General features: G+C 40.1%; 1 protein-coding gene across 1 annotated transcript; it reads left to right on the forward strand.

Annotated features, from left to right (window-relative positions):
* Window positions 1-15,909: 15,909 nt before the first annotated feature.
* LOC308513086 (olfactory receptor 6C70-like) lies at window positions 15,910-16,875 on the forward strand (the record flags this gene model as incomplete). Its single annotated transcript, XM_081082883.1, has 1 exon — window positions 15,910-16,875. The coding sequence occupies exon 1, from the start codon at window positions 15,937-15,939 to the stop codon at window positions 16,873-16,875; it is 939 nt and encodes a 312-aa protein (XP_080939009.1). The 5' UTR covers window positions 15,910-15,936.
* Window positions 16,876-24,708: the final 7,833 nt, after the last annotated feature.

Raw genomic sequence — 24,708 nt, forward strand, 5'->3', positions numbered from 1 at the left:
TGCTGAGCAAAGTGATCTCCAGGTCCATCCATGTTGCTGCAAATTGTAAGATCTCTTTCTTTTTTTTAGAGCTGTGTGGCATTCCATTGTGTAGATGTGCCACAGTTTTTCTGTGTGTTTTTTTAAAATATATTTTATAGATTTTTTTTTTACAGAGAGGAAGGGAGAGGGATAGAAAGTTAGAAATATCGATGAGAGAGAAATGTGGGAAACTGTTTATTGCCTTCACTATCTGATAAGCATAGACAGAGCACTTCCCGAAACCCCCTTCCTGAAACCCCCGAAGGCTGGGTGCCTTTGAAGCCCTAGCAAAGCCCGGAGCTAGGCGCCACCTCTGTTTGTCCAGACAGTGGTAGTTGAAACTACTCCCCCATTTATTATTATGTAAATCCTTGCTGATGGGCTGGTCTGCCTGTTAATGGGGGGTCGCTTGCCTAAGGGCGACTCCAGGTCAATAAAAGATTGGAGCAGCCTGAGCATGGGTGGAAGTCCCTCTCCTTGAGTTGGACTTGCCCGCCTGGACCTCCGATATTGCAAAATTATCTCGTGTCTTTTCTCTCATTTGTTGTGCGGCTCTTCTTTCAGGTACCGAACCCTACTCCACGCGGGTCGTGGAAGGAAACACACTCGACAGAGAAACATTGATCATTGCCTCCTGCACACCCCTTAATGGGGATGTGCCCGCAACCAAGGTACATGCCCTTGACCAGAATCAAACCTGGAATCCTTCAGTCCACAGGCCAACGCGCTATCCATTGAGCCAAACCAGTCAGGGCTGTGCCACAGTTTTTTTAATCCACTCATCTGCTGATGGGCACTTAGGCTGTTTCCAAATCTTAGCTACTGTAAATTGTGCTGCTATGAACATAAGGGTGCATATATCCTTTCTGACAGGTGTTTCTGATTTCTTAGAATATATTTCTAGAAGTGGGATCACTGGGTCAAATGGCAGTTCCATTTTTAATTTTTGAGGAAACTCCGTACTGTTTTTCACAGAAGCTTCACCAGTCTGCATTCCCACCAGCCGTGTAGGAGGGTTCTCTAAAGCTCGTATCTCCCATGTGTGCCCTTCTTTCCCTGCCCAGCTGGGTCTAGTTGTAGGTCATTTTGTCTGTGTCTGTGGTTTTTCTCAGAAATGGGCGTGGTCAGTAAGCTATGTTTTGCCTGCGTCTGGAATGCTTTGCTCCACCTCCTGGCCCCTGCAGTTCTGTCCCTCTCTGCCTAGCCCCCTTCTTCTATCTCCTCACAGCCACTGAGCAGCACCAGTTGGGAAACTATTATATTTCTTTATCTTTTTCATCTTTGAATTTTCTTTTAGAATTTATCTTAAAATGATTTATTTTAAAAGAAAGAAAGGGAGCCGTAATCAGAACACAGATTTTAAAGAGTTTCTAAAATACAGAAAGAAGATAATTTCCCTGTGTATCCTCATCGAAGTTTCACTCCACATTTATATCATCTTATTTTTGTCATTAATGGATGGGAACCAAGGGAAAAGAGAAAGGATACTTGATATCCAATATTTGATCATCCTATTAGGGTCAAGAACAAAAACATGGCCCTAGCTGGCTTGGTTCAGAGATACAATGTTGGCCCATAAACTAAAGGGTCCTGGGTTCAATTCTGGTCAAGGGAACGTACCTCGGTTGCAGGCTCAATCCCCAGCCCTGGTTGGGGCGTATGTGGGAGGCAACCAATCCATGTGTCTTTCCACATGATGTTCCTCTCTTCCTGTCTCTCCCTCCTTTTCTGCTCTCTAAAAATCAATGGAAACATATCCTCTGGTGAGTTATCAAAAACAGAAAAAGAATAAAAAGCTATTCTTTGTAAGTGGAAATTGATCACATCTTGGAGAAAGATTGGTATAAAGGAAGCATGGTGAGATAATAAAAGGGAGTGCAGGCTGATGATTCAAGCAAGATATAATTAAATAATTGTAATGTGGGGGGTTTTTGTTGTTGAGTGAAGAGGGGAGCAAATAGAGTATAGAGCTAGCAAGTAGAAATTACATGGGTCTAGACTTGAAATTTCTAAAAACATTAATAATCGATGCGAGAAATTTATTAGAAATTCTGAATCATTGTTCTATCAAGAAGGGAGATCAAAACTCCTATGTACCAATTGGTAGTTATAGGATAGTCAGAAAGATGTAATGTATAGCATGGGGAATACAGTCAATAATATTGTAATAACTGTTGGCTACTAGCTTTATCAGGTGATCACTTAATAAGTTATGTAATGTCTAATCACTGGGTTGTAGACCTGAAACTAATATAATATTATATGTTAAATGTAAATAAAAAATAAAAATTATTTACAATAAAAAACGAAAGAAAAAATCCTATGTACCTTTCAACCCATCATTCCTTATCATTAGAGAAGGTCTTGATGTCCAACTTACGTCAGATAAAATGATAGCATTTTAAAAGTTCACAATAGGTAGAATATTAACGTAAATGAAAGCATCATTTTAAATTATGAAAAAAGAAAATACGTACTTATATTTCATTTAGATGTAACTGGACAATAGTGAAATTGGATGTGGTCTAGTTTCATACTGATACTAAAGTCTAATACGGAAAGCTTCAAAACCAGAAGAAAGAGCTAAAATTAAATTTAATTAAATGTCTTGAGTAAAACATTGAAAATATTAATACATAATCCACTTCATACAATCTTTCTTAAATTTACTCTTACTTAAAGCCCCTGTCCCTTCGACACACACACATATCATGGCTCTCTGATAGTTTCATTTTGTTTTCCTTTCCTCCCTTGACACTTATTTCCCCTAAAAATATTACTCATTGCCTAATGGCATCTTGTATTTTCTTTCTACCACCCTCTCTTCAAATCTACCATATACTGTAGTCTGATTCTCTTTAAGGCTGAGAAAGATAAAATCTGAGCAGAAAAGCCTGTGGTGATAATTTGCACTGCTACACAAAATCCTAACGTTTATCAATATATTAACTAAAGTTGAAAATTAAAACACACACAGTATATCAAGGATTAATGGTCAATACTAGTTTCTCACATTTTGAGTTTAATCTCAACATCTTTGCCTACAAAAATAGTTAGTAAAATTTCAAACAAATAAATAAATAATACATAAATGTGGTTTTTAACCAGAAAAGTGGCAATGGAAATGGTGAGAGGTGTTTTAAGTTTCAATATATAGATGGAGTTTTCAAGCATGAGACCAAATAAGAGCACCTTGGGAATAAGAATAGAAAGGAAACAGACCCAAAGACTGAACCTTGGTCCAATTCAACATACAGAAGTCAGAAAAATGAGGAGCACATAGTGAGGTAGGAGGGACAATCACCAGGGTAGAAGGGTATTAAGAAAATAAAGTGAAGAAAGGGTTTCAAGCAAATAAAAGGCTGTCAATGTTCTCTGGCCCAGTGGAAAAAGAAAATAGAAAAAATTCTCTCTGGAGTAGATAAAACCATATATATAGTCCCCACTTTTTTTCTGTAAGAATAACTTCAAACACAGTGTCCAGCAAAAAAATCATACATGAAACAATTGAGAAAATAACACCCATAAATATAGAAACAAATAATGTCTCCAGAAGTTGGAATTGTCTGGCTAGCTACTATAATAAACTAAGTATACTGTGTTCAAGGACAAAAGCTGAAATCTAATCTCTAGATAGTTAACCTATCTATATATATTAAAGAGCCAGGGTCCATAACATCCAAATGACCAAAGGCTCTACGGAACACAGGAAGTCAGTCCTGCAGTCCGTGCTGGGCTGCCATGGATTCCACGCTGCTGGCGCCGCAGCAACCCAGCACTGACTGCCGAGGGCGCTGCAGATCAGGCTGGAGAGAGGTCTGGAGAGAGAAGCAGGGTCTGATCCACAGCCTCCCTGGCAGCTGTTGATTAGCCCTTGCCTCTCTTTTTCTCTGGGCCTCGGGCTTTGCCAGCAGCTGTGGGGGCTGCTAATCAGCCCTGCCTCTCTGATCAGGCCTGGAGATAGGCCCGGAGATGCTGACTGGCATAGAATGGACAATCAGAACCAAATCTGGGTGAACTGCGAGGAGCCAATGGCTGCCTAGGAGGATGAGCTTTTGATGCTGACTGGCATAGAAACCCACCAATCAGAACCTTATCTGGGTGAACTGTGAAGGCAGAACCTAAGGTGGGGGCTGTGGAGGGGTTTTAAGGGCAACAGCTGTTTTTCGTAAGACATAAGAAAACAGTCCAATTTTTTAATGACCAGTTTGGCAGTATAGCGCATAAGGTTGGCTATCAGTCCAGATATAGGGATTAGGTGTTTTTGTCTCCCAAGAGCATCTCCTCCTGCTGAAAAAGGCTTCCCCCAACCACACACATTTAAGCAATCCTATCCTATATAATCTATCTGTGCTAATAAAGGGTTAATATGCTAATTAGACCGGGTTGACAGGCCATCTTCCCAATGTGTGACTTCCTTCTGGACAAAGCCATGGTGGTGGGGGCCAAGGCAGGAGCAGTTAGGGGCAATCAGGGTGGCAGGGGAGGGCAGTTGGGGGCGAGATCAGGCCAGAAGGGGAGGGCAGTTGGGGGCAAGATCAGGCCTGCAGTTGGGGGTGAGATCAGGCCGGCAGGGGAGGGAAGTTAGGGGCAATCAGGCAGGCAGGCAGAGTCAGTTAGGGGTAATCAGGCAGGCAGGCAGGTGAGTGGTTAGGAGCCAGTGGTCCCAGATTGAGAAAGGGATGTCCGACTGCCGGTTTAGGACATCCCCCAATGGGTCCCCAATTGCAGAGGGTGCAGGCTGGGTTGAGGAACCCCCCACCTCCGTGAATGAATTTTGTGCACTGGGCCACTAGTGTTCTTTATAAAAAACAAGCAAACATATATTCAAGGTGGCCAACACGTGGAAGCAACCAAAGTGTCCCTTGATAGATGATTGAATATAGAAGATGTGATATCCATGTTGCCATTTGTAACAAGATGGATGGATATTGAGAATATTATGCTAAGCCAAATAAGTCAGACAGAAAAGGCCAAGAACCATATGATTTTACTTATATGTGGGTTATATAACTGAAAGCAATAAATGCACAAACAAGAAAACAGAGTGACATCAGAGGAACGGCAACATGAGAGAACCCCGTGGCATCTCCCCCTGAAATTTCAACAAGTTAACCAACTATAATTCAACAAAGAAATCCCTGCTCAATACAGAGACATGCCTGAGAGATCCATGCATTAAAACATCTAAAAGTGGGAACAGGGAATAAACCGGGAGATGAGATGGGAGGAAAGCAGAGACGGCCCACAGACGAAGATGGTGCATTTATAAGACTGTACACATGAAACTTATATAATTTTATTAACCAACTAGAGCCCCAGTGCATGAAATCTGTGCATGGAGGGGAGACCCCTCAGCCTGGCCTGCACCGTCTCGCAATCCAGGACTGTTAGCTCCTAACCGCTCGTCTGCATGCCTGCCTGATCGCCCCTACCTGCTCTCCTGACTGCCTGATTGCCCTTAACCACTCTGCCTGCCTGTATGATCACCCTTAACTGCTCGCCTGCCTACCTGATTGCCCCTAACTGTCTCTGCCTGAGCCCCAGCCACCTCAGCTTCGTCTGGAAGGACATCTGGAAGGTCATTCTGGTGTCTGGTCTAATTAGCATACTATGCTTTTATTATTATAGCTGTCATTCCAATACATTAAATAAAAGTCAGAAAAAAATTAATTTAAAAACAAAGTGTTGGCATAATAAATGGTAGCTCTTAAAATAAAAACAAAAACTCAATAGTATACATTGCTGCCTCTAATTCTAATCTAACACTGAATTCTTCTCCCATTCATATTTTGTCCCCCCCTTTTTCTACAGTGAGAGTCCTAGTGCTCATCATTAATATATTTATTAATTTGCACAATGTTAAACTGTACACAAAATCAAATCAGAATTATTCCATCAGTACTATGAATGATGCACACACTATGTGAAGTTTTTTTTGTCTGACCAGCAAAAATATACCTCATGGTGTGCCACAGAATTTTAGTAATTAGTTTATGTGTGCCATGAGATGAAAAAAGTTGAAAATTGCTGAAAATCTATTTGCATCTATCTATCATCCTTATCTTATCCTATTTATCTATCTGTTTGTTACCTGTTAATGATATATCAATCATTAACCTGTTATCTAACTACCTATTTACTTTATTGAATGTACAATATAATGATTAACAAACTACACTTGTTAAAGATCTGATTGCAATCTTATCTCCATAATTTATAAATTTTATCATGAGTGTGAGCAAGTGAAATAATTTTCCCAATTCTCAGTTTTTTCAAAAGCAAAAGAGTTCATATTGTGTGTTTTGCCTATTATGATGATAAATTGAATAATGTATGTACAGCAATTAGCATAATACTTCATGCATAGTAAATATTCAATATACGGTAGGTGTTATATAGTTAGTAATATTTCAAGATGGTTGTTGAGCTTAGGTGCACATTCTCAAACTGCTGAAGAAAATATTCTTTCTTAAATCATAGTAGTATTCAGAGTTCTATTTTTTCTTAATATTGAATACAGTTGCTTTTAAAAAAAATAGGTAGAAGTAATATTTGTGTTAGGGCCCACATACTGTTCTCTTAGAGATTTACATATTGACGGACTCCCCCTCCCCCCCAATAAAGGAATTAATTATCTTGGCATCTTGGTATTTCTTATGTTTCAAAATAGTTTGCTAGTTTACAGTGTCTACATGATTGTCTTAAAATGAATAATTTAAATGTCACAACCCTAATGGTATTTTATGTCATCATTCTTAAAACAATAAGCTTTTAACAATTAATGATAAAAACAAAGGGCAACTGGCACAGGCTCTACTGAATATATTTTCACCTTTCCTCTTTCTCCTCAGAGACACTATCCCCTTAGATTTCTTACTACTATAGAGCAGCATTCACTCCTTTTAAATAATTTGAAACCTGCAAATATTTCCCAAGTTTCAAGCTAACCATCTCAGCTATGACAATTTTTATGAATGTTAGCAAAGGGGGATTAGTCAGACACACATCTTACAAATTATTTGGGTATCAAAAAAGAAGAGTTTATCAGAAATTTTTATTATTCAAAGCATAGATATTACCATATGTTCAGATATATGTAATAATGAAGAATAATAGCATTATTAAAATAGTTACACTTTAGGTCTGTGATTTGAATTAACTTGAGAAATTATTTTACATTAATTTTCCTACCTACAAAGTTAAATATTATTTTCCAATATGTATGTTTGCCTTTCACTATAGTTGATCCTTGCTCATGTAATCTAGAGAAAAAGGAAAAGATAATCAACATATACTGCTAACGGTAAGTAAAATAGTGCTGTCACTTTTCTTTCAAAAATTTAAGAATAATTACAAATGCCACGTAAGTTCATACAAATAAATATCAGTGATTTGAAGATGATACTTTATTATTCCTTTTTGAATAAAACATTAATTATTTTTATTTGCTATTTTATAAATCAGTGCAAGATCATGTGTTTTTGATTTGTGCACTTGCACCTGCATTTCTAATACATTAGTGTTTAAACCAGACAATGCACTGTAGGATGGTGGAGAGAATGGTGATTGTTTTACTGCTCTCTATCAAAAATGCCTGAACGACCCTAGAAGTCAATAAAAAATGATGAGGTTAGAGGATATTTTTTCCTGGAAGATTTGTTTTCACATATTTTGCTACATTTTTAAAAATAGTAAAGATACATTTTTTGTTTGTTTTTTTATTTTTTTATTTTATTTATTTTTTATTGTTTTATTGCTTAAAGTATTACAAAGGGTATTACACAGTTTTTGGAAGTACTAATTAAAAATATATTTTTTTATTGATTGATTTGAGAGAGAGAGAGAGAGAGAGAGAGAGAGAGAGAGAGAGAGAAAGCTACCTGGCCAGACCTAGAAGTGCAAATTTTAATCAACTCTTTGAGCAATGACAACTTATCACTGATAGTTATCGATTCCCAAATCTGCGCTGGTTGCAGAACAAATATCTGCTTTGTGGGTTGAAATTGCTTTGGTACCGACATTGCACCTTCAGGAATGCTCGCTGTGTTTAGCAGAAAGAGTGGAAGTTAGAGCGAGGGCATATTAAAAATGAGCAGGGCCAAAAGAAGATGAGATCCAGGAAGAGAGATTTCGATTCTATGATTCTCTAGATCTACCATTTCCATCAACAGTCCAGAGGTAATACACTGGAAAATTAAAATAAGAGAAGAAATATAAAATTGCTAGTCTAATGTGGGTTTGTGAATTCATGTGTGAAGTGATGGGCTAAATCATGTAGAAGGAAAAATATTATGTTCTTAATAAGAAAAGAAAGGAAAACTTCAAAACAAGAAAAGGTGTTGATTGGCAGAATTTAATTAATAAGAAGGAATGTAATTTAAATACTTTTCTATTTAAATGAAAACATTTTATGCTATATGATGTTTATTGCTTACCTCTATTAGTACTTATGTCCTAAGTTTATTTGGAAATAGTTTATCTATTTTGCAAATTGGCAACAAAGATTTTCCTCAGTTCCAGAAGAAAATTAAACGTGTCACTGGATTTATTTTATTCGAAAGTATGGCTATAAAATATTTGGCAATCAGTGTTCTGAATTCATTAACAGTTTTTATAAATTAGAGAAGTTGAAAAAAACATGTTTTATTGGATAATGTCTTTTGGTAAGATACTATTTAAGAATGAATGAATTTTTATGAAAAATATAAATGCACCATGATTTAATATTCCACTGAAAGTATTATTCCTATTTTTATGTGTTTGCCAAAATCATATCTGCATGTATCATATTAGACATTATAAAATGGGGTCAATCTGTATAAATATTTTTGTAATTTACATCTAAAATATTTCTAGAATATTTAATAGGAATACATATTCATCAATGTCCTTATTTAAAAATATAATTATCTGAATGAATAAAATTATTGGAAGAATTGCTTATTTTTAACTATTTAGACTGTTTTCTATTTTGTTACTCTGAAGTATGTCATGACATATAGCTTAAGTCTAAGATGGATGTTGAACTGCTTTTTGAGAAAGGTAAATTTTCCCTTATATTCTAAACATTTTATTCCTCCTTAGAAATTTATTTAGTCTGTTCACATTACTGAACTAACTATATTATTGTTATAATAGTTTCAATTTGTTAATTGGATATTTTAAGGCCCCAATCAGACCAATAGAAAGTAAGTCTACTTTATTTACCAAGCAAGTGTTTACCTGAATTTTATAATTTATAATTTCTCTTTCTAATCTTGTTTAATTGGTTAGAGATTTTAGGATTTTATTGAACAATAGGGTTCATCAGCACCCTTGTGTCGGTCTGATTCCAGTAAAAAAAAAAAAAAAATCTGCTAGAACTAAGTTAATTATTAATGCCCACCTACATAGTACTTCTATTCTCAGAAACATTAGTATTACTTTAAGGTTGTTAAAGTATGAAATGACATCCTCCACAATATTACTACACATTTATGGTTTTTATGTATACTGATCTCTTCACTGATTATTAAGCAGTTAGTAAACATTAATGTATTCTCATTTAATCCTTATAACTCAGGTCAAAGCTATTTTATCTACTTTTTGTAGGTGAAATTTTAAAACAAGGAAATTAATTTTCTCATGACCATATAACTAGTAGTAAGTGATAAAGTAAAATTTGCAAAAATATCTCTCTTTGATTCTAAAACTCTTAACTTATTCATTTAGCACTGTTTCTATTTTTATATATTTGTTTTTATTGATGTATTACGGATGTCTCCCATTTTCCCCTCTGCTCCCGCCCCACCTGAGTCCTCCACTACACTATTGATTCTGTCCGTGGGCTATGCATTTATGCATATAAGTTCTTTGGTTAATCTCTTCATGCCTCCAACCCCCTTTCCTCTGGATTCCTCAGTCTGTTCCATGCTTCTATATCTCTGGATCTATTTTGTTCATCAGTTTACTTTGTTCATTAGATTCCACACATGAGTGAGATCATGTGATACTTGTCATTCTCTGACTGGATTACTTCAATTAGCATAATATTTTCTAGGTCCCTGTATGCTATCTCAAAGGGTAAGTTATCCTTTTTTATAGCTTTACTAGAGACCCAGTGCTTGAAATTCATTCATGGGTAGGGTCCGCAGCAGCTGCCGGCTGCCGGCTTCCAGCTCGGGCCTCCCTTCCCAGGCTGCTGGCTGCTGGCTGGGGCCTTCCTTCTTTCTGGGATGCCCCCTTGTGGTCAGTGTATGTCATAGCAAGTGATTGAACTCCCTGGGTGGTTGAACTCCCGAGGGGACACTTTGCATATTAGGCTTTTATATATAGACTAGAGGCTCAGTGCACAAAATTTGTGCACACTGGGGTGGGGTTCCTCAGCCCGGCCTGCACCCTCTCAGAATCCAGGACCCCTTGGGGGATATCCGACTGCTGGTTTAGGCCCGATCCTGCAATGGGATCGGGCCTAAACCGGCAGTCGGATATCCCTCTAGCAATCCGGGACTGCTGGCTTCTAACCACTCACTGCCTGTCTGCCTGATTGCCCCTAACTACTACTCTTCCTGCCTGATCGCCCCTAATCACTCTGTCTGCCTTCCTTCTCGCTCCTAGCCACTTTGCCTGCCTGATGCCCCTAACCATTTGCCTGCCTGATCACCCCTAACTGCTTGCCGGACTGCTTGATCACCCATAACCACTCGCCTGCCTGCCTGATCATCCCTAACTACTCTGCCTGCTTGCCTGATTGCTCATAACTGCTTGACTGCCTGCCTGCCTGATGGCCCATAACTGTTCACCTGCCTGCCTGATCACCTGTAACCACTTGCCTGTCTGCCTCATCGCCCATAACTGCATCTGTCTTGGCCCACGCCACGTTGGCTTTGTCTGGAAGGATGCTTAGTATGACGTCTGGAAGGTTGTTCAGCTGTCTGGGCTAATTAGCATATTACACTTTTATTATTATAGATAGTATTCCATTGTGTTAATGCAGCACATGTTTTTATCCACTCATCTACTGATGGGCACTTGGGCTGTTTTCAGGTATTAGCTATTGTAAATTGTGCTGCTATGAACATATGGGTGCTAGAATTTAGTTAATTATTAATGCCCACCCACATAGTCCTTTCTGATCAGTATTTCAGGATTCTTAGGATATATTCTCAGAAGTTGGATTGCTGGGTGAAACAGCAGTTCCATTTTTCATTTTTTGAGGAAATTCTATACTGTTTTCCACAGTGGCTGCACCAGTCTGCATTCCCACCCGCAGTGTAATAGGATTCTCTTTTCCCCACATCTGGTTAGAACTTGTTTTTTGATTTATGAATGGTAGTCATTCTGGCAGGTGTGAGATGATACCTCATTGTCATTTTAATTTGCTTCTCTCTGATTACTAGTGACATTGAGCACTTTTTCATGTCTACTGGCCATCTGTATGTTCTTTTTAGAGAAATGCATATTCATTTGGTACTTTGCCCATTTTTAATTGGGCTGTCTTCCTTTTTTTGAGTTGGAAATTAATAAGTTCTTGGAAATTATATATATTTTGGAAACTAACCGCTTATCAGATGTACCATTGATGAATATGTTCTCCAATACAGTGGGTTTCCTTTGCGTTTTGAGAATGGTTTCTTTTGCTGTGCAGAAGCTTTTTAGTTTGATGCAGCCCCATTTGTTTATTTTTTCATTTGTTTCTCCTTCCCTAGGAGATGTTTCCACAAAAATTCTGGTATGTGCGATGTCTGAGATTTTATTGCCTATGTTTTTTCTAGGGTTTTTATGGTTTCCTGACTTACATTTATGCATTTTATCCACTTTGAGTTTATTCTTGTGTATGGTGTAAAATGGTGGTCTTTCTTTCCTTCTTTCTTTCTTTCTTTCTTTCTTTCTTTCTTTCTTTCTTTCTTTCTTTCTTTCTTTTCTTTTTGCATGCACGTGTTGAATTTTCCCAACACTATTTATTGAAGAGACTGTCTGCCCTCCATTGTATATTCTTCCCTCCTTTTTCAAATATTAATAGACCATGGTGTGGCTTGATTTCTAGGTTCTCTGTTCTGGTCCATTGATCTATATGCCTGTTCTTTTGCCAGCATCAGGCTGTTTTGATTACAATGGCTTTGTAGTATAGTTTGATATCTGGTATTGTGTTCCCTCCAACTTTGTTCCTTCTCAAGATTGCTGAGGCTATTTGGTGTCTTTTTTTTTTTTGGTTTCATATAAATTTTTGAAATATCTGTTCTAGATCTATAAAATATGCTGGTGGTATTTTAATGGGAATTGCACTGAATATATAGATTGCTTTGGGTAGTATGGACATTTTAAAGATTTTAATTCTTCCAATCCATGAAAATGTATATTCTTCCACTTGTTTGCATATTCCTCTATTTTTTTTCAATGTTCTATAGTTTTCCAAGTACAGGTCTTTTACCTCTTCAGTTAAGTTTATTCCTAGGCATCTTATTTTTGTTTGTTGCTGTAATGGTTAATAGGGTTGTTCTTTTTATTTCTCTTTCTGAGGGTTCATTACTGGTGCATAAATATACCATAGATTTCTGGTTGTTAATTTTGTATCCTGCTACTTTGCTGAACTCATTTATCAAAACTAATAGTTTTTTGATGGAGTCTTTAGTATTTTCTATGTACAATATTAATGCCATCTGTGAATAATAACAATTGTACTTATTCCTTTTCAATGTGGATGCCTTTTCTTTTTTTTCTTTTTGTCTGATCACTGTGGCTTGGACTTCTAGTACTTTGCTGAACAAGAGTGGTGAAAGCAGACAGTCCTGTCTTGTTCTTCTTCTTAAGTGAAAAACTTTAGTTTTTGCCCATTGAGAATGATGTTGGCTTTAGGTTTTTCATATATGGCCTTTATTCCATTGAGGTATGTTCCCCTGACTCCTATCTGGCTGAGAGTTTTTACAAAAAATGAAATGGGTGCTGTATTTTGTAGAATATGTTGTCTGCATCTATTGATATGATCAAATGTTTTTTGTCCTTCATTTTGTTTATGTGATACATCATGTTTATTGGTTGCATCCCCAGAATAAATCTCACAGAGTTTCTTATGTTTTATTTTGTGTGTGTGTACTTAACTTTAAAATTTCATTCTTAAACAATAAAAGGCATATCCAAACTTTTAACTTTAACAGTGAATTTTTGTTTGTCTCATTAGCCACTAATGTTTGTGTTTCTCAGATACATAGCTGGGTTTTGTGTGAATTAGCACAGTTTTAAAATGTTTCTAATTCCTAACAAGCTCCCAACATTACTTTGCTTCGGCTCCATTATGCACTCTGTTTTCATCATTTGCCATCCAAGATTCTGAAGACCTCTAATTAAAAACATAAAATAGTCCCATTCAAATCATCACACGCTTTCCTTTGGCCAATACTTCCTTGGATTAATAGTCTCTGATTAATTATATGAGTGATTGCTGGGGACGTGAGGACACGGGCAATGAGAGAAGAAAACTGATTTTTCACTGTCACAGAGCTGCACCTGGAAAGTAGGTTTAGATTCTAGATACTCTAAATGGGTGGAGATTGTGAAGAAATGCAATGCATTTTCTGTATTTTCTCTTTTATTTTTATGGCCTAAGTTATATGTGCAAAATTTTGAAATCCTGAATAGATTGTTATTTTTTTGTAAATGTGGCCATATCTGCTTTATATTGTTTTAATTTTTCTTAGATCCAGCTAGTATTTATTTTGTCTTACTTCATTTTCTGGGGTAATTTCTATGTATTCATCTGTAGTTCATAGAGAAGTTGTAGGAGTCTACAATGGGGCACTAAGAAAATGTCACTTAAATATGAAATCAAAACTTTTTAAAATTTAATTATAGATCTTAATTTATTATGCACTGGTATAATTTTATTTTGATGAAGTTAATAATTAAAAATGAATGGATTACTTTTGAATCTCAAAACAATGTTGTATTTATTTCTCAAATGGAAACATTTGAAATTAGTTACAAATGACTAGAAGTTTTTTAGTAAGGATAAAACACACATGACTATTTTTGGTTTTGCTGGTCAATTTAAAAAACTGAGTTGATTTCAATGGTGATTTTTAAGATAGTTTCTATTGCACAGTTCTGGGTCAAATCACAGAGCAATACCTTATAAATGGGTCTGTTTGTGAATATGGATCCTTTTATATATTACTAGTGGCCCGGTGCATGAAATTTGTGCATGGGGAGGGGGTATTCCTCAGCCCTGCCTGCACCCTCTCCAATCTGGGACCCCTCGAAGGATGTCCTACTGCTGGTTTATAGGAATCGGGCCTAAACTAGCAGTCAGACATCCCTCTTGCAATCTGGGACTGCTGGCTCCTAACCATTCACCTTCCTGCCTGCCTGCCTGATTGCCCTTAACCATTCTGCCTGCCGGCCTGCTCACCCCCATCTGCCCCCTGCTTGCCTCCAAATGTACCTCCCACCATCCTGATCACCCCCAACAGATTCCCCTGCTGGCCTGCTCACCCCCACCTTTCCTCCCTACTTGCCTTCTCGCCCCCAACTGCCCCCCTCCTGGCCTGCTCACTCCAAACTGCCCCCTCCCCCCCGCTGTCCTGATCACCTCCAACTGACCCCCACTGATGGCCTGCTTGCCCCTAACTGACCTCCTGCTGGTCTGCTTACCTCCAAAGGCCCCGCACTCCCCCCAGCCTGGTCACCCACAACTGCCCTCCCCTCTTGGCCTCTAACAACCTCTACCTAAGCCCTGCCACCATGGCTTTGTCCAGAAGAACGTCCAGAAGGTTTCTAGGAAGGTCTCCCAGTCTAATTAGCATATTACCCTTTCATTAGTATAGATAAAGGCCTGGTGCATGGGTGGGGGCCAGCTGGTTTGCCCTGAAGGGTGTCCCAGATCAGGGTGGGGTTTCCCTTGGGGTGTGGGGTGGCCTAGGCAAGGGGCCTGTGGTGGTTTGCAGGCTGGCCACACCCCCATGGGGTGAGGGTCCCTGCTGGAGGGAAGTGGCCAGCCTGGGTGAGGGGCTGAGGGCTGTTTTCAAGCTGGCCACACCCCCTTCACGGTGGGGTCCCCCTTGGGGTGCCTGGCCAGCCTGGGTGAGGGACTAATGGCTGATTTCAGGCTGGCCAAGCCCCCCAGTAGGGACCCTCACCCCATGAGGGTGTGGCCAGCCTGGGTGAGGGGCTGAGGGCTGTTTGCAGGCTGGCCACAACCCCTTCAGGGTGGGGGTCCCCGCTGAGGTGTCTGGCCAGGCTCAGTGAGGGGCTAATGGCTGTTTGCCAGCTGGCCATGGCCCTGGGAAACCCAGGATCCCAGACCCTCCTTGAGTGGAGGCCACAGCGGCTGGGAGCAGGTATCTGGGATTTATTTATCTTCTATAATTGAAACTTTGTAGCCTTTAGTGGAGTCCACAGCTGGCCAGGGGGGAAGCTTGGCTTCCTCCATCCCTAGGGGCAACCTAAGGCTCCTGTTTGCTCCAGCTCTGTGGCCGCCACCATCTTGGTTAGGTTTATTTGCATACTCACTCCTGACTGGCTGGTGGGCATTGCTTGTGGGTGTGGCTTGTGGGCGTGGCTTGTGAGTTTAGCAGAGGTATGGTCAATTGCATGTTTCTCTTTTATTAGATAAGTTTCCTTGGTTATAAAGCTACTCATGTAGTTACTTATTTTTTTATTTTAAAGTATTTTTTAAATATATTTTTTGAGTTTTTACAGAGAGGAAGGGGGAGGGATAGAGAGAAATAAACATCGATGAGAGAGAAACATTGATTAGCTGCCTCCTGCACACTCCCCACTGGGTATGTGCCCGCAACCAAGGTACATGCCCTGGGCCAGAATCGAACCTGGGACCCTTGAGGCCACAGGCCGATGCTCTATCCACTGAGGCAAACCGGTAGGGCTAGTTTCTTATTTTTGTATCTTTTTATTTCTAGAATTTGAAGTCTCAGAAGAGAAATGGAGAATCATACAGCGCAGATAGAGTTTATCCTTCTGGGACTGACAGATAATTCTCAGTTACAGATTGTAATTTTTTTCTTTCTATTTCTGAATTATATGTTGAGCATGATAGGAAACTTAACCATCATTGCCCTCTGTCTACTGGATTCCCATCTCATGACCCCAATGTATTTCTTCCTCCGAAGTTTCTCTTTTCTGGAAATTTCATTCACAAGTGCTTGCATCCCCAGATTCCTAATCACCATTATAACCAGGGAAAAGACCATTTCCTATGATGGTTGTATGTCCCAGCTATTTTTTTACATATTCTTGGGTGCTACAGAATTTTTCCTTTTGGCGGCCATGTCCTATGACCGCTATGTTGCCATCTGCAAACCTTTGCATTATGCGTCCATCATGAGCAGCAGAATTTGTTATCAGCTTGTACTCAGTTCTTGGGCAACTGGATTCCTGGTCAGTTTCATTTTATTGATTTTGATTCTTCATTTGGATTTCTGTGCTTCAAATATAATTGATGGTTTCATTTGTGACATTTCTCCTGTCCTGCAACTTTCTTGCTCAGACACACACTTAGTGGAGCTGATTACTTTTTTCTTAGCTGTGATGACCCTTATTGTCACACTGTTGTTAGTAATCCTTTCTTACTCTTACATCATCAGGACAATCCTAAAATTCCCTTCCGCTCACCAAAAGAAAAAAGCCTTTTCTACCTGCTCTTCTCACATGATTGTTATAACCATCACTTATGGGAGTTGTATATTCATCTACATGAAGCTATCAGCAAATGAAAGAACCACTTTAAGCAAAGGAGTAGCTGTGCTCAATACTTCAGTTGCTCCTCTGTTGAACCCTTTCATTTATACTCTGAGGAACCAGCAAGTTAAACAAGCCTTCAGAGATGTATTTAGAAAGGTACTTCCTGCTTTAGACAAGTAATATTATTTATTAAAAGAATTAACATAAAAACAGAAGGAAACATGGAACAAAACCAATTTTGCCTCTTCTAGTTTAAGAATTAATCTCTAATAATTTAGTTAGATTTCTTTAGTTTACTCAAGCTTAGAAACTCTCTCTTTTGTATACATTCTGAGTTTAACATTCTTCTCTTCAAAGTGAAACCTTACTATATTAGGAATATAGAATTGCAAAATTTATTTTTTCTAAAAGCATGTTAGAATAAAATGAATGAAGAATTTTGATTTTATTATAGACTACAAGTTCTCTAAGAGCTGTAAATAAACATGCCATGTTGTATTTAAAAGCCATGTTCTTTAAAATTTTTAGATAAAATGAAATTTGTCATTATGAAAAATGCTCAACATGCTTCAAGAGATTTTGTACTTTAAAATAATTTAAAGAATTGTTTTATAAAGTGGTCTTTTGAAATATCAATTGTCAACATGTTAATAAAGCATAATATCCTTTTAAATGAATCATATATCTCATTTGTGTGATTTTATTTAGATTATTATATGGGTAGATTTAAAAAAATTACAATAAAAATATTTAATAGACAAATAGTTGATTTCTCACACAAATTTTCAAGAACATATAAGCAAGTTTAATCTCTTGAACATCCAATTAATATATTAAATAAGCAGGAATAGATGATGAATTTTATGACTTGTTATATAATTATTAGTGTTTAATTCTGTGTTAAGTTTCCTGCTCTCAATGATATAAAATATCAGTTTCTCAAAATTCAAATGACTGCTTTAAAAATAAAACTGTATTTATTTTCAAAGACATATGCACCCCTTTGTTCATTGAAGCATTATTCACAGTTGCCAAGACATGGAAATATCCAAAATATCCTTTGATAGATGATTGGATAAAGAAGATGTGGTACATATGTAACCTGACAATCAACGAGTCCATGCTGCCTGTCCCCACGTGAGCCAATTAAGCAGAGATAGGATTGAATCATAAATGAGGGTTTATTCCAGAACTGCCAACAGTATGGGAGAGCAGCGGGTTAGCCACAAAAATCTGCTCTGTATCTCACCATAAGCCAGCTGCTTATATTTGGGTAGAAGGACAAAGATTACATCGGGAAGGGTGTGCCAAATAGGCAGTTTACAGGTAATGGGGGCTGGAAATTTTCAATGGCCCACTAGTATGGAAGGCTCAGAGTATTCAAAAGGCTAGTGATAACCAAAGGGCTGGGAATTTTCAAAGGGCTTAGTGATATGGGAAAGCCTGGGGGTCTTCAAAGGGCTGGCAGCTCTGGTTTCTCCATAAGGTTGTTAATCTTTCCATGAGAATAGGCAGCTCCCTAATGAAGAGGATGGGCTGCATTTTCAGGTGAGCTCCCAGGTCCCACAGGTTAGAATGTGCCTTCTTTAATCAGAATAAAACAATCACAGTTAACAGAACATGATTAATATTTCTTACAATTATAGCTGGTTCCCAATATTCTATTTCTGCCCCTATCACATATACACAATGGAACACTACTCAGCCATGAAAAGCTGAAATACTGCCATTTGCAATAACATGGACAGATCTTGAGAATATTATGTTAAGCGTAATTAAGTCAGACAGAAGAAGTCAAGTACTGTATGATTTCATTCATATGTGGGATATAAAACTTAAAGCAACAAATGAACAAACTGTAAAAAAAAACAAAAACTCACAGACACAGACAACAGTATGGTGGTTATCAGAGGGAAGTGAGTGGGAGGTAGTAAAGGGTAAAGGGGATCCAATATACAGTAATGGAAGATTTGGCTTTGGGTAGTGTGCACACAATGCAATGTACTGATGGTGTACTATAGAATTGTACACTTGAAACCTATATAATGTTATTAATTAACTAGAGGCCCAACACACACAAAATTGTGTGTGAGTAGCTCGTTTCCGCTTGCCTCAACTCGCTGCCCAGCCTTCCACCCCTTGTAGCTCTCCACTGCTAATAGATTGCACCCTGCCTCGCCCACTGCGAGAGCTGCTGCTCATTTGGTCTTGATGGCGTGACGGCCATGGGCTTTTTATATGAGATGTTTTCCCAATAAATTTAATAAAGAGAAAAAAATGATAAAACTATGTCTTATTTCCTCCAAAACTGGGGTATGAAATTATATTTTTCTCCTTTAAGTGTCAGCTCTTAGAACACAAAGATGCCACAACTCATATAATTGTCCTAATGTAGATGCCATTATAGCAGTTGGTTTATGCTGTAGTGGCGATTAAGCTATTAGCACAAGTTGGCATTGAAGTAAACGACACCAAGGTTTCTTATTCTGGGAGTAAGAAGTCACAAGCACAGACAGAAAGTTTTTAAAAGTACTCTGTATAGTGTTGTATTAGAATTAGAGGTATCAATATGAAAGCATCTATATATATAAAAGCCTAAGAGAATGAGCAGTCACTATGATGCACAGGCCCTGATCGCCCATGAGGCCTGCTGGCCAACCTCCCGGCTCCTCCTCCCACCGGCCAGCAGGCCCCGATTGCCTGATCGGGGCTGGGCCCCCAGGCTGGGATGGGGAACAAGGGGTGGGTGGCAGTGGACACAAATGCTGAGGGAAGAAGGAGGCAGGGAGGTGGAAAGGTAGGGATGTTGGGAACCATGCAGTGGTAGCGTTTGGGTGGTGAGGGAAGGAGGTTGTGGGGAGTTCGGAGGCAGGGAGGCAGAGAACCTGATTGGCCCTCATTGCCGGCCAGGCCTAGGGACCCCACCCATGCACATATTTTGTGCATTGGGCCTCATATCATAGCCTATCTAATAAAAGAGTAATATGCAAATTAATCATCGCTCCGCAACAAAGATGGCAGCAACCATAGTGGCTTAGCAGGACGCTGGTGGCGTCACCCCAGAAATGTGATCCCAGCAGGCAAGGGGGGCCACAGGCAGCACCCAGCAGGGCCTGCTGGGCGGTGGCAGTGGCAACCCTCAAGCAGGCAAGCGGGGCCCACAGGCAGCACCCAGCAGGGCTTGCTTGCTCATCCCCGTGGTGTGGAGCAGGCAGGCTCCGCAGAGAGCAGAGAATCACGGGGAGTGGGCCCAAGCCATCAGTAGCACATCCCCTGAGGGCTCCTGAATTGAAGCAGGTGCAGGTCGGGCTGAGGGACTTCCCCACCCGCCCTGCCCCCCCACCCCCATGCACAGATTTCATGCACTGGGCTTCTAGTATATAAATTAAAACATATATATATATATATATATATATATATATATATATATATATATTAGAGGCCCAGTGCACAAAAATTTGTGCACTTGTGGGGGGGAGCCCTCAGCCAGGCCTGTGCCCTCTCGCAGTCTGGGGCCCCTCGGGGGATGACCACCTGCTGGCTTAGGCCTGCTCCCTGGGGGATTGGGCCTAAGCTTGCAATCAGACATCCATCTGGCAGCTTGGGAGCCCTGGGGCTTGTCCACTTGCTAGTGGGGAGCAGGCCTAAGCTGCAGTTAGACATCCTTAGTGCTGCTGAGGAGGTGGAAGAGGCTCCCACCACCACCACTGTACTGGCAGCCGTCAGCCTGGCTTGTGGCTGAGCAGAGCTCCCCCTGTGGGAGCGCACTGACCACTAGGGGGCAGCTCCTGCATTGAGCGTTTGCCCCCTGGTGGTCAGTGTCTGTCATAGTGACCAGTCATTCCCAGTTGTTCTACTGTTAGGGTCAGTTTGCATATTACCCTTTTATTATATAGGGTAGAGGCCTGGTGCATGGGTGGGGGCAGGCTAGTTTGCCCTGAAGGGTGTCCCAGATCAGGGTGGGGGTCTCGCTGGGGTGCCTGGCCATCCTGGGTGAGGGGCTGATGGCTGTTTGCAGACTGGTGAAGCCCCCCGCCCCAGTGGGGACCCTCACCCCATTGAGGTTTGGCCAGCCTGGGAGAGGGGCTGATAGCTGTTTTCAGGCTGGCCACACCCCCTTTAGGGTGGGAGGTCCCCACTGGGGTGCCTGGCCAGTCTGTGTGAGGGGCTGAGGGCCGTTTCCAGGCTGGCCAAACCACCTGGCAATGGAAGCTCCCAGTCTCTCCTTTTTTTCTTTTTTATTCTGAGATTTATTTACCTTCTATAATTGAAACTTTGTAGCCTTGAGAGGAGCTCAGAGCTGGCCAGAGCAGGAAGGAGGGAAGCTTGGCTTCCTCCATCACCAGGGGCAACCTAGCCTCCTACTCGCTCCAGCTCCATGGCCACTGCCAGTTGAAAGCAGGTTTCTGGGGTTTATTTACCTTCTATAATTGAAACTTTGTTGCTTTGAGTGGAGCTCAGAGCCGGGCCACGGCAGGAAGGAAGCTTGGCTTCCTCCATCCTTGGGGCAACCAAGCCTCCTGCTTGCTCCAGATCTGTGGCTGCTGGCCACCATCTTGGTTGTGTTAATTTGCATATAGTTGCTCTGATTGGCTGGTGGGTGTGGCTTAAGGCATAGCGAAGGTATGGTCAATTTGCATGTTTGCCTTGTATTAGTGTAGATATTCACACTGTCTTCTGAGACAGTGTTTATAAGCAACAACCCACCAATATAACTAGTACCCACATCTTGACTTAAATATTGTTATTAACTGAAATGAACCTGAGATTCTTGGAGAAATGGCTGTCTTACTCCGGGCTAGATCAAGAAAAGTAAAAGAGAGCTTAAGTTATTTTGTTATAGGGAAGTACTCAAAAACTTAAAAGTACATATAAACAAAGTTCAGAAGCTAAGTAAATGAGATTCCGACTTACCATATTTGAATAATTTATCAACATAAATGTAAATATTAATGGATTATAACTTATTGAGTAAACTAAGAATATTTTAATCAATTCTGCTTTACAATAAATAATAATATACACTGGAAAAATATTGTCTTTATAGTAAAACTTGAGGCCCAGTGCACAGATTTGTGCTCCGGTTGGGTCCCTCAGCTTGGCCTGCACCCTCACGCAATCCAGGACCCCTTAGGGGATATCAGAGAGCTAGTTTCTGTCCGATCCCCACAGGCCAGGACAAGGAACCCCACCAGTGCATGAATCCATACACTGGTCCTTTAGTATGCCTATAAGATATTTGGTTAATCTCTTCCCTCCCTTGCCCTTCCCCTTTCCCTCTGAGATTCATCAGTCTGCTCCATGTTTCCATGCCTATGCATTGAGCATCTGCCCCCTGGTGGTCATTGTGCATTATAGCTACCAGCCAGTGGGCAGGTCGGCCAGTCACTTAGGTCTTTATATATATAGATATACTATTTGATATAGAAGTAACGTTTAAGTTAGCAAATTATCAATGGATGCTGAAACTAGTGGATGAAAGTTTCATGAGAAACAGGATATTTACATGGCCTAAAAATATCTCCTAACAAATTATATATTATTACATGAAGAAAATAGTAATTTTGTAGTGTAGAAGGATCTGGAAGAGACCACCTTAACCAAATAGTCAGTTTACCATCACCAGTGGAAAAACCAACATTATATGGCACTTGATAATATGGAATAACAGGGATCTAACATCACTTCTATTTTATTCTTGCAAAAAATCAAAACCTCAAACTAACCTTGAAGACAAAATCATATGAGTTCACATAACATGTGCTCTTCAAAAATTTCAAAACAATAAGGTGTAAGATAGGATGAGAGACTGTTCTAGATTAAGAGAACTAAACAGAAATGAGAACTAAATGCTAGATTATACTGGATCTGAAGAAAATAAAAAAATACAAAAGACATTACTGGGAAAAGTTATCAAATTTTAATATGGCTATAGATTAGAAAATATATCCATACCAGAGTTTATGATTTTGACCATTATACTTTGGTTAAACAATGCAATGATCTCAGAAAAAATACCCTAAGGTAGTGAAGTAGGTGGGCATAAAGTGATACAATGTATAGCTTACCATTTAATGGTTTAGAAAAAAATGTTTATGTATAGTATAAAAAGTACAAAAAGTATACACATGTAGTATATACTCTGTACTACACAAAGTATAAAAAGTATATACCTGTAGTGTATATAGTATAGAAAGTATATATATGTGCATATATATGAGGAGGAAAAGATAATGATATGATAAATCATAAAATATAAGCAATTATGACTCTAGATAAAGGGAATATAGAGTACTTTTAATGTTTTAGGAACATTTAAGTTTAAATTTAAAAAATGTTTCATAAATAAGATTTCACTGGTGGGGTCCCTTGGCCTGGGTGTGTCCATGGGAGGTTGGCCACCAGGGAGGAGCCAGAATTGGGGCCGGGTGCCACTCACACTCATCCAGGCCCTCTGCGCAAGCTGCGCGGAGTCAGGAGGGGCTCAATGTGGGAGCCCACTAGCCACCAGGAGGCAGCTCCTGTGTTGAGCGTCTGCCACCTGGTGGTCAGTGTGCATCTTAGTGACTGGTCATTCCAGTTGTTCCACTGTAACAGTTAGGCTTTTATTATATAGGCTAGAGGCCCTGTGCACGAATTCATGCACCAGTGGGTTCCCTTGGCCTGGCATGCAGGATTGGGTTGAAACCGGCTCTCTGATATGCCCTGAGGGATCCCAGATTTTGAGAGGGTGCAGGCCAGGCCGAAGGACTGCACTGGTGCCTGATCAGGGTCAGGGAGGGATGCGGGAGGTTGGCCGGCTGGGGAGAGACTGCAGGAGGGCTCAAGAGCTTGTCTGGCCAGTCTCACTCGGTCCTGATTAGCCGGACCCCAGCAGCAAGCTAACCTACCAGTCGGAGGGTCTACCCCCTGGTTGTCAGTGCACAGCATAGTGAGAGGTTGAGTGGCCTTAGCATATCATTAGCACATTATGCTTTGATTGATTGAACGGCTGACCAGTCAACAGGACACTTAGCACATTAGGCTTTTATTATAGAGGATTGAATTGGAAGATGTAAGAGCCTTTATAACTCTAACTTCATCGTTGTCAGCCCACATTATGGAAATCCTTGTCTTGTTAGGAGAGGAGATTGAAGAGTAAGATGAGTTGATAGAATGTGTTACTAACAAGAATAACGTTGACTGCATAGTTGATGTACTTGATAGTGCTTTTTAGTTACAGCGGTTCTCAACCTGTGGGTCGCGAACAATGAAAATCTATCTTGCATATCAAATAGTTACATTACTATTCATACCAGTAGCAAAATTACAGTTATGAAGTAGCAACAAAAATAATTTTATGGTTGGGAGTCACCACAACATGAGAAACTGTATTAAAGGGTCTTAGCATTCGGAAGGTTGAGAACCACTGGTAGAAGAATCACAAGGAATTAAAGAAGTCTTATGTTCCAGTGACGTTGTCAGCTGTTAATCCAGGAATACAGGTTGATAAACTGCTAAACGTAAAGCTGAGAAAAATCAAATGCTAGCATTTAGTGGCTGAATTTCTACTCAACCCTGAGAAGCAAGCCTTAAAGCAACCAGAATTGAGGCTTCCAGAGAAAATGTGACACAGGCACGAGAACATTGCATATATGTTGCATGTCAAAGGGTGAACTAACAAGAATGATACAAGTCTGTCATTATCAATAAATACAGCACTCTCTAGCATCAGTTCAGCCCCCAGTGGACCATGTTTCAGGCCACCTCTGTGGACACAGACTCCAGACCTGCCTTCATGGACCAATGTCTCAGACTTACCATATGCATGGAATCAGATGTCAAGCCTAACTCAGTGGACCCCAGGATCCAGGCACATTCATGTGGATCCAGGCACCAGATCAGCCCCTTTGTACCTAGGCAGCTGGCCCACCCACTTGCTGAATCATCCAAAAACCCAGTCCACCCAAGAACTCCAGCAGCAAGCCCACCCATGGACTCCACCAGATGGCAAGTCCAGAACCTCTGGGTGGG

Source organism: Myotis nattereri, assembly GCF_964212035.1.
Source record: "Myotis nattereri genome assembly, chromosome: 2".
Lineage (NCBI taxonomy): Eukaryota > Metazoa > Chordata > Mammalia > Chiroptera > Vespertilionidae > Myotis > Myotis nattereri.